Source organism: Bidens hawaiensis, unplaced genomic scaffold (assembly GCF_021521415.1).
Source record: "Bidens hawaiensis isolate Kalapana, Puna unplaced genomic scaffold, B.hawaiensis_p1.1 tig00032833_1, whole genome shotgun sequence".
Classification (NCBI taxonomy): Eukaryota; Viridiplantae; Streptophyta; class Magnoliopsida; order Asterales; family Asteraceae; genus Bidens; species Bidens hawaiensis.
The window spans coordinates 68,486-79,778 of NW_027505267.1; the positions used below are offsets into that span (position 1 = coordinate 68,486).

The 11,293-nt window shown below is 43.1% G+C and overlaps 1 protein-coding gene across 1 annotated transcript; it reads left to right on the forward strand.

The window, feature by feature from the left end:
- The first annotated feature begins 10,945 nt into the window (after positions 1-10,945).
- On the forward strand, positions 10,946-11,293 carry LOC143611972 (auxin-responsive protein SAUR62-like). The gene has a single exon (XM_077086065.1). The coding sequence runs from the start codon at positions 10,946-10,948 to the stop codon at positions 11,291-11,293; it is 348 nt and encodes a 115-aa protein (XP_076942180.1).

Consider the following 11,293-nt stretch of genomic DNA (forward strand, 5'->3'; position numbering starts at 1 on the left):
TAGGATGGCTAAACTTTACCCATATCTGACCTGCGTGTAGGTTTTCCTCATCTTTGAGGATAAGTTAACCTTTGAACGTGGTAGATAATAGGTGTGAAGTTTTGCTTCCTCTTTCGTGATTGTGCGGGTATGACCGTCACTTGCATTTAGTAGGATGGCTAAACTTTACCCATATCTGACCTGTGTGTAGGTTTTCCTTATTCTTTTTTTTTTTTTTTTTTTTTTAGGATAACCTTTGAACGTGGTAGATGATAGGTTGAAGTTTTGCTTCCTTGTTCGTGATTGTGCGGGTAAGACCGTCACTTGCACTTACAAGGATGGCTAAACTTTACTTACATCATACCTGCGTGTAGGTTTCCCTTATTAACGTTGTGTTTATGCGGGTTTTGCCGCCTTCCACACGTAACGACTTACTTCTTCCCGTTTATGCGGTGAATACCGGTACCAGTGGGAAGTTCATAAGTATAAAGGTAAACACATTATGAAAGGAGAATCATTTCCATTAGAAGTGGCTCTAGGCCTTTTCTTTACAAGTTTTGTAATTGATCTACATATAACATTTGCGTAATTGAGCTCCATTCCATGTTCTTGGGATGGGAGTGCCATCGAGCCTTTCGAGCCGGTATGCTCCCTTTCCCAGGACTTCTTTGATAATGTATGGCCCTTCCCAGACCGGGGCCAGCTTTCCCGGGCGCTCTTGGTTTGAAGCCTCGTTGTTACGCAGAATGTAGTCTCCTATATTGAAGTTGCAGAGTTTTACCCGCGTGTTGTAGTACTTTTGCATTTGTCGTTTGTAGTTCTCTTCACGCACTGCGGCTAAGTCTCTGCGTTCCTCGGTTAGCATAAGATCCAACCGTCTTTCCGCATCATTGTCTTCTGGCTGAATCAAGACCCTTGGTGAGGGTAGACCAATTTCGACCGGGACCATGGCTTCAGTGCCATAAGTGAGGCTGAACGGGGTTTCTCCCGTACTGGCCTTCTTCAGCGTTCTGTTTGCCCAAAGGACGTGCGGGAGCTCGTCCACCCAGCTGGATCTGTGTTCCGATAGTCTCTTCTTGATGCCTTCGACGATGCTCTTATTTGCTCTTTCCACCTCACCATTACCTTGCGGGTGTGCCACTGAGGTAAAGGTGTGGGTGATTTGAAGTTCTTTTAGCCACTGTTGTAGCTTCTTGTCAGCAAAGTTGGTGCCGTTATCGCTCACCAAATTCTGTGGAAGTCCAAAACGACAAATAATAAATTCCCAAATAAATTTTTTGATATGTTTCGCGGTTGTTTGGGCTAAAGGTTTTGCTTCTATCCACTTGGTGAAGTAGTCGATGGCTACCACTAGGAACTGAACATTTCCTGCTGCTGTAGGAAATGGGCCTGTCACATCGATGGCCCACTTCTGAAATGGCCATGAAGAAGTGACTGGAACAAGTTCATTCTTCGGGCGGTGCGTGTTGGGTGCGTAAAGTTGGCAAGACCTGCATTTTCTGATGTATGCCAGTGCATCCGTATGCATCCCCGGCCAAAAGTATCCCGCGTTGTTTAGCTTGGCTACAACAGCGCGGGGACCTGCGTGTACTCCACAGATGCCTTCGTGTACTTCCCTTAGGAGGTAGTCAGCATCTTGGTTGTCCACGCATCTTAAGAATGGGCCAAGAAAGTTACGTCTGTAAAGGATGTCATTGACGAGTTGATAATTCAGTGCCTTACAGCGTAGTTTTCTTGCCTGTGTTTTGGACTCCAGTAGTGTACCTGTCGCAAGGTATTTTATTATTGGTGTCATCCACGTTTCCGTGCCGGTTTGGATGACACAAATTTCCTTGTGCGGGACCGAAGGTGTCTCGAGGAGTTCAATGCGGATATCCTTTCCTAGGTGGGTAAAGGCTAATGAAGCAAGCTTGCTTAACGCATCGGCAGATTTGTTTTCACTTCGCTTGACGTGTATGACTTTGCAGTCATTGAAATCGCGCATAAGGGATTTTGCTTGTGCGAGGTACAGGGCCATTGTGTCGTTCACGGCCGTGTACGTCCCGTTGATTTGATTGGCTACTAACATGGAATCCACGTGGGCTTCCAAGTTTTTCACTCCCATCTTACGCGCAATTCTCAGCCCAGCCAGGAATGCCTCATACTCGGCTTCGTTATTCGTACTTGGAAAATCCAATCGAATAGCGTAGGTGTATTCTTGGCCCGCTGGGTTGGTTAGCTTTAGCCCTGCGCCTGAACCCTCGTTATTGGCTGCCCCATCAGTGTAGAGTCGCCAGACATCATTGATGTCTTGTGCTGGAGAGGGTTGAGCCTCTTCCTGGCACTCTTTTTCCCGTGATGCAGGCACTTCTGCAATAAAGTCGGCCAGAACCTGGCCCTTTATGGCTGGTCTTGGCTTATACTTTATCGCGTATTCTCCCAACTCAATTGCCCATTTGGCTAGGCGTCCCGATAACTTGGGTTTGCCTAGAACGTTTGCAAGTTTGAAGTTGGAGAGTATGGTGATTGGGTGACCCTGAAAATATCGTCTTAACCTGCGTGAGGCGTGTAAAAGTGCTAAGACTAATTTTTCGAGGGTAGAGTACCGGGTTTCTACATCTGTTAGGATACGGCTGACATAATAGATTGGCATCTGGATGCCTTTTCGCTCTACTAGCAGGACTGCCCCGGTTGCTCTATCAGTTGCGGAAAGGTATAGGATTAACTCCTCTCCCGCTTCTGGTGCTGTGAGTGTTGGGAGTTCGATCAAGCGTGACCGAATCTCCTGAAAAGCTGCTTCCGCTTCTGGTGTCCAGCGGAAGTGCGTTTTTTTCAAACAGTTTCTCAACGTTGACACGAAGGGGAACGACTTATCCGCGTGGTTTGCCAAAAAACGATTAAGTGCCACTAGTCGTCCGTTCAGTGTCTGAGCCTGTTTGATGGTAGTAGGTGATTCCATTTTGATAATGGCTTCGACCTTTTCAGGGTTCGCTCTGAAGCCATCTTTAGTGACGATGACCCCCAAGAACTTCCCTTCTTCCGCTCCAAAGGCACACTTGCTCGGGTTGAGCTTCATGTTTATCTTCCTGAGCGTGTTGAAGGTTTCTTCGATGTCTTTCAACATCGCTTCTGGGTCAGGGCTTTTGATGACCAAGTCATCCATGTAGACTTCCAAGTTCCTCCCAATTTGGGAATGAAACTCTTTGTCCATCAGGCGTTGGTTTGTGGACCCGGCATTCTTAAGTCCGAATGGCATCATTTGATAACAAAATGTGCCATCGGGCGTCCGAAAAGCGGTTTTGTCCTGATCATCAACGGCCATGTGGATTTGATGGTACCCCTTGTACGCGTCCAGGAAGCATTTAAGGCGGAATGGTGCCAACGAATCCACCTTAAGATCAATTTCAGGTAACGGATAACAATCTTTGGGGCATGCTTTGTTCAAATCTTTGAAATCTATGCACATGCGCCATTGTTTGTCATTCTTCGGTACCATTACGGGATTTGCAACCCAAGTTTGATATCTACTAACGCGTAAGATGCCTGCGTCAAGAAGTTCCTTGACTTGGGTTCTACACGCGTTAGTTTGTTCTGGCCCCATTACTCTACGCTTTTGTACGATCGGCGTGACAGCCGGATCGCATTTGAGCTTATGCTCTGCCTTACTCCGGGGTACACCAGTCATGTCAGCTGGTGTCCACGCGAAGATGTCGGCGTTCCTTTGTAATAAGCGCTTAAGTAAGGTGCGAGTGGGATCAACAATTGTTGGGCCAATGGTAACGGCCTGGTCAGGGTACTTGCCATTGAAGGCCCATCTTTCTGGTTCGGTGATGGTTGGTTTAGCCATCTTTGGTTTGGGTTTAGATGAGACAGATGCGATGCATACCTGGGGAATGCCGGTGATCATCGCTACACCCTCAGCTGTTGGCCATCCCATCATGCCGTGGACTGAGGATACCACGGCGTTGAATCTTGCCATCCCGTCTCTCCCGAAGAGAATGTCGTACGTGTGGTGCGGCTTCCTCATCACGACAAAGTCTACATCCTCTGTGCGGGAGTGTTTTCCATCTGTAAGAGTGACGGGGAAAGATAGGATACCCAGGGAGGTGCTTGTGCTGCCATCAAACCCTTCCATCGAGGCGCAGATCGTCTCCAGGCGCTCCTTGTCTTCGTCATCTAGCTTGTCGAAGAACTGCCTGTACATCACCGTTGACGAGGCGCCGTTGTCAGCAAGAGTGCGAGAAGTGATGTAGTGCCCCAGCTGGCTTTTTATGACGATAGGGCCTTCTTTGCTGGGTCCTCCTGGCACTCGCGGGAAGCGCACCTCAGCTTCCTTCCATGCGCATGGTTCTGGCGTTCGCCTTTTTCTTCCTCTGATGTTGCCATGAACCATGTTGATGCTGATGTCAACGGGCTTTCGTCCGTTGCCCCGGTACCGGTTGTCGTTCCGTCCTCCCTTCTTGATTGATGCCACCAGGTGTGCCAATCTTCCATCCTTGACGAATGCTTCGACAATGTCTTTCAAGGATGTACACTCTTCCGTACCATGACCTTTGGTCCCGTGGAAGTCACAGGATTTGCTCTGATCCGCATTAGGTCGGTGCCGGATCGTTGGAGCTTTTGGCCACGGTAGCTTTTCAGTGGCAAAAATTTCTGTGACGCTTTTGGTGAGTGGCGTCCACCGGTGCTTTTGGCTTGAAGGGTGTGTGTGACTTCTTCCGCCAACAAGAGGGCGAGAGCTGGATGAGGTGTCAAAGTTTACCCTTGACTGCCAGATACCTAGCTTCCGTTTCTTGTTCTGCCGGGCGATCCGGACATTGTTCTCTCTTGTCCTCTGCGTGTAGAGGTGTGTACTCTGGGGAAGATCCCTTCCCAGTTGCTTTTCCGTCTCGGCAAAGCGCTTTGCCGCCGTCATGATGGCATCCCATGTTGATGGCATGCCATCCTTACCCGTCAATGTGCGGATAAGTTCTGGGTATTCGGCGCCTTGGATGAAAGCGGCGCGAACCAGATCCTCACTTATGTTGCCGAGACTTAGCTTTTTGGAGTTGAAGCGGGTGATGAAGTCTAGTAAAGATTCATCCTCCTCTCTCACGCAGTTGAGGATCGTCCACTGCTCTTCAGTGTACTTCCTCTGTTGGCTGAAGTGCTGGCTGAACTTGTTCTGAAAGTCCGCCCAGTCATATATGTGGTGGATCGATAAACGATCGAACCATGCCCTAGCCGCTCCGACCAGAGTCATCTGGAACATGTAGCACCACGTGGGTTCCGTCCAGTTGCTGACGGTAGCCCCCGCAATGAACCTGTTCAAATGGTCGTCTGGGTCGGATAGACCATCATAAGTGCCAATGTTGGACATCTGTTTGGCACTTCTCGGGACGATTGCTTCCGCAATGTCCCTTGCGAATTTTGACTTTCCTGCATTTGTAGCAGTTGGTCTAAAGGTTTTGGAGAAGTCACGCGGGTTTCTCTCCGCAGTTGGTTTAAAAGCTTCCCCAAAATTCCTTTTTGGTTGGACGTCCGTTTCCTTACGCTTCCCTTTCGCCTTATGGCGAGGGCTTGCGTCGGTATCGGACTCCCTCTCGTCGTCTGAGTACTCGCACTCACTGCTCATATTGAGGTGTTGGCGAGTACTGCCGAATTCGTCAGCCTGTTGAGCTGAACGCAAGCGTTCATCCAATTCGGCTTGGAATTCTCTTTGACGTGCCTCGGCCCACGCCTTCACTTGATCTAGTGTTTGGCGAGGGGCCCTTGTTCGTTTTTCCAACTGGGTGTCAGTGAACCCCGGTGGAATATTTACTGCACTTGCCCCGGCTTGGGTAGTCGGGGTAGTGTTCGTAAGATTTGTGTAACCGCCGGTGTTCCCCCCAGTTGCTGGGGTTGTGGTTACCAGGGTTTCTTGGTCGGTTACTGGCCTTTGGACCGGAGTAACGTTAACCATTTCTTCAGAAATTTTGAAAAAACTAAAATAGTTCTAGCTTTTATGCACGGATGGCGCCAATGAAGAAACACTAAGTGAACCCTGGACAGATTATAGATAATCTGGGGGTTAAGTAATGTTTCCCACGGATGAGATCTAGCTGAGAAGGTTGTTCTTCAGGAGACCTGCAAAACAGACACCGTAAGCTCGTCACTGAGAAGGGGGGGTTCCTCCTTGTGACCACCCTCCGGCGTGAGAATCAGACTAGATTGCTCTGAATATAAGAGTATATTAAGAGATTGCTAGATAAGATTGAGATATCAGATGATGTCCTTACCATTCCAAGGTGTTGGAGTATTTATAGCCGAAGGTAGGTTTCCAAGCAGGTACAGCCGGCTGAATAGTATTCCTGTTCTACCAACAGTGGACGTATGCACAGGCCATGCTGGTTGGTGGATAGGTTACGGCCAACAGTTACAAGGTCGGCTGTATACTGTTCCTTTACTGCCGGCTACGCACTGTTCCACCAACTGTAGGCTGCGCACGTCCCCTCGTAGGGGTTGGTGAGTAGGCAGCGGCTAATAGTGACAAACAGTACTAGAGGGTGCTCCTCCTCGTATTGTTGTCGGTGAGCTGTCACCCTGTGATTAGTTCATGGGTTGCTCTGGTCAAACTGTCTGTTCCGTCCATACCTTAGTAGGTATAGTACGAAAGATCTTCCAGAAGCATACGGACTGGCTCATTTAGGCGGGAGTGTTCCCGCCTTGCTCATTCCTTCATGTGACAACTGAAGTAACGAATGCCTTGTGCGTGTAGCCTTGCTGTTAGTGCGGGTAGCCTTCCCTGATGGCTTGTATCCGCAGCTGCGGGAACAGGCGGGGTACTTCACCATTGGGAGGCTTTCTCTGCGGGTACAGCTGGCGTACTGCGCGTAAGGTTCTTTGAGCATGGTGGGTCCTGCTGGAGCAGTTGGTCATCGCGCAGACGTCCCTGTTCAAGGTGAGTCTTGCGGGTCCAACTGGGCTCTGCTGGGACCTACCTCTTCAAGGGCAGTGATGGTGGGGCTGGTGGCCAAGCCTGTGTTTACACTTTTTCACTGTGATGGCATATTAGCAATACACCAATCAAACCATTGTATAGTTCTAACGAATTTATATTTTTTGTTCAATAATTTTTATGTTGAATGTGTTAACGTTCATGCAATATTATTACTTTCTAGTAGATTGATATTGTGTAGAATTTGTTAAAATTTAAATAAAATTAGATTTATTGAGATTAATTTGTATGACTTCTATAACAAATGGATTTTTATTAGTTTTGGGAACATTTACATAATTCTCCTTTCTAAACTTTGAAATTACATATTTTCTCAAATTATGCTTAAAGAATATTGTATATTTGGCATTAAAAACTTGTATTTTAAGAAAATATGTAATTTTAAAAGTTAGGGAGGGAAAATATGTAAAACTCCCTTAGTTTCTATTCTGGTTAACATTAATTCCAGATTAATATCATTCTGTAAGAAAAAGTTATTTCGTGGACAAATAAAATTTGGATTCATATAAAATGGAATATTTCGGATGTATAAAACATTAAAAGGAGTAAAAAAATGTTGGGATGGAGTAAGAAAGAGACAAGCAGGTGGATCATGTCATGGATGGCTTTAGTGGGAAACAACCTTCATTGTTTGTCACCGACACTTTTTTGTGATGGCTTTAGTGGGAAACAACCTTCATTGCTTGTCACCGACACATTTTTGTGAACTAGTTTCGATAAAACTTAAGTTCAGTAAGGGCCTGTTCGTTTCAATGATTTGAAAGGAATTTTAAGAAATGAGATTTTAAATCCCATAAATTGATATGTTCGTTTCATCAAATGAAAGAATAGGAATGGAAACTAAATCCTATTAAATCTCACATTTCATGGGATTTTAAATCTCACCTATTTTGTAAGGATTGTTATGGAAAATGAAGGATTTTCTTATTAACAATAAAAACCCCTCAAAAAAAATTCAAAAAATTAATAAAAAAATCATAACTCAAAATATAAATAAAAAACGAAAAATATAAAAAAACTAAAACGTTTCCGCCTTTACCCTCGTTCTATAATTAAAAAAAAACCGAGAAATGAACCGAAACCGAAAGTCGACGAAAACGAAACACAAACCAAAACTGAACCGAATTGATGGAAACCGAAAAGATCGTTCGAAGCGAAACAAAAAAAAACTGAAACCGAACAGAAATGAAACTGAAAAAAACCGACCACAACGAAACAAAAGGCCGAAATGAATCTGTAACCGACCAAAAACAAACAAAAGAAACCAAAACCCAACCCGCCCAGTGCTCCGAAACCGACCAAAAAGAAACAAAGGAAACCGAAACCCAACCCGTCCAGTGCGAAAACTCGTGTAAGCTCGAAACCAATTCCAATACATATTAACCAACCAAACACATGATAGAGATTCTCAAACATTCCATTCCATTCCAATTCCAATTCCAAATCCTTTAAAAAAAAGTCCGTGAAACGAACGCACCCAACTGACTTTTATATTTATGATTTGTAGATTATGGTTATGAGTAGAAGTATAGTTTGAAAACCATCTTGAGTTGAGAAAACCCGTGAAAACCCTATGTAACATCGTTTTTTTTTTGTTACATGTAATATATGTTGTTACATTTAATACAAAGCATCGAAAACATAAAAAAAAGTGTTTTGCTATTTTTTTTTACATTTTTTTAGCAATTTTTATATATGTTTTCAGGAGAGAGAAAATGTAAATAAACTTTTACATTTTTTATTAACTTTAATTGTGGACCACAAGATTTAATTTTTAATTAAAAACATGTGGTTGAGAATGCGTTTCTAGAGTTTTCACAACTCAAATGAGTTTTTATTCTAACCTAAACCGTGATAATGATATATTACGTTTACCTTTTCTTATTAAAAGTTATGTTTAGATTAGAAAAGACTGTAGCTTAATAGACAAAAGCACCCTTAATCGAGAGGTATAAAGTTAACAAAATCAATTTTATTAGTCGAGAGTTTTATTCTAATCATATTCATAAGTAGTTAAAATTAATCATTCAAAAGAAGCAGCAAAAGTGTTTCAAGCAGTTTGTTATATTTCAGGAAAGCGATGAACGATTTGGTTCATACTAGGGGTGAGCAAAAAACGGAATTAACTGAATCGAAACCGAATTAACCGAAAAAACCGAACCGAAACATTAACTGATGGTTAATTTTTTGTTTTTTTTTTTAAACCAAAATTTTGGTTTCGATTCGGTTATCCATTTTTAAAAAACCGAAAAAAACCTGATGTTCGGGTATTTTGTATATATATTAGTGTGTTAATTATGTAGTTTTGTGTATTATATTGTTAGAACTTCGATACTTCATACGTGCTTTTGTTTTTCAAGTCATTGATCGTTAAAGATGCTAAATTGGAGACTTGTACGAGCATGGAATGATATCTCGGGATGACCGGAGCATAACTTGAAGTCTTAGGAAGTGTTAGAAGGATTCGGGAAGAGTTTGGATAAGGAACCTAAAGCCGATACTAAAACTGAACAAGATGGGTTCACAAAAAGCGACCAGGAAGTAAAACGAGCATATCCTGGGCTAGAAAATGAGTTACGGGACTCATAATATATGAATTTTGGGTTTCTTGATGAGAAGAATCCAAATATGAGGTTATCTTCCATCGCGTAGCGCGATGGAATTACGTTCATTAGAAGGTCGGATTACGTTCACGATGCCTTTCAACATAGTGACGGCTCAAATGGACAGTTGCCCGTACATTTGAAAACAAACGAAGTTGATAACGATTTCACGTAATACGGAGGCCATAGTCTCGTATAAAACGGATAAAGTATGACACCATTTGTTTTGTTTAACTTATTTATGCTTATTATTATTTTTGAACACGTATTTAGTATGACCATATAATTGTTTCAGTATTTTGGTTCTTGTGATGAGTTCGAAGAACCGACTAAGAAATGAGGGCGCGAGCATTGGTGTGTTATTGCGATCTGAGAAACACGGTGGGACCTTGGATGCAACCGTGGTGGGGAACACAAAAGCAAGGCAACGATCAAGCGTACATGGAGTTTAAAAAAGTGTCTAAAGCATTATGTCAGTATGACCACATCGGAAAGGACAATTATATAAATCTTCATCTTAAAGGTTTTGGTGGCTCATTTTTTATTTTTATGTTTTTATCATCAAACCTACAATTGTAAGGCTATCCGTTACGATTTAATTAGCAATGGTTAGTTGAACTGTCTCGTCATCGCCACGTAGGTAATTGGATTTAAGTAGCTAACTCTTTAACAAGCACGTTCTAGTTCAAATATATATTAAAATAAAAAGGAAACAATTTTTTTTTCTAAAAAAAAGGTAGATCGGTTAAAAGAGGGTGAACCCAACTCAAAACTCAAGGCATTATATCAGTAGCGTCAAACCCCAAACCACTCTCTGGCGCCGTCTATAAAACACCCAGCATGGTGTTGGCAGCGTTAAAGGCTCTAGCTGGTCAGTTGGCGCACAAGGAGTGTAAGTAATGATGTATTTACCGCATTAGTTTAGGTTTAGTCCTATCACTTCATAAATATATTCATCTATTTTCCAGTAACTCTTTTTCCTTTTTATAAAAAACACCATTGAAACTTCTCTTCGCAATAGGTATTCAAGTTTCAAACCACCCCTCCCCAACAAGTGTTTGCATATCATAGAAGCCTAACGTGACTAAATACATTCGAACCAATTATTTCTACAAATAGGTCCCGAGACTAGTTTCAAAAGGAAAAAGAAAAAAAAGTGCTTTCAAATTATGTGGTTTGTGTACAACAGGAAACGATGTCCTCGTATTCGATGTTATGGGGAGACATTTGTAAGTTCCATAACTAATCACATGAAGTTTGCTACCAAACCTACGTAAGTAGACCCCTCTCAACTGCATTACACTATAAATACTCGAATTCCCTAATCTGCAATATTGCAACTTAGTACGTTTATTTGTGTGAAAGTGTCTATCTAACGTGTTTTCAACACTTCGATAGATTGAGAGCAATGTTCTTTGTTATGGCACCTAAGAGAATAATGAAAACAGTGCGAAAATGGAGGATTAAAGGTTTGAGAAGTGATTGGAATAAGAGAAACGATTCAGAGACTTACAAGGGTCATTTTGTTGTTTATGCTAATGACCAGATTCGCTTTGTGATGCCATTGCATTATCTTAACAACACTGTTTTCTTGGAGCTTTTGAGGATCTCTGAAGACGAGTTTGGGTTGCCGAAAAATGGGCCTATCACTATATCTTGCGACTCAATACTCATGAACTACTTAGTCAATGTACTTGAACGAGATTTATCTGATGACTTTCAAAAGGCTTTGCTAGCTTGTGTGATTGATGACTGA

What these genes read in the sequence shown, in the direction of transcription:
- LOC143611972 (XM_077086065.1), top strand. Translation starts at nt 10,946, where the DNA reads ATGTTCTTTGTTATGGCACCTAAGAGAATAATGAAAACAGTGCGAAAA.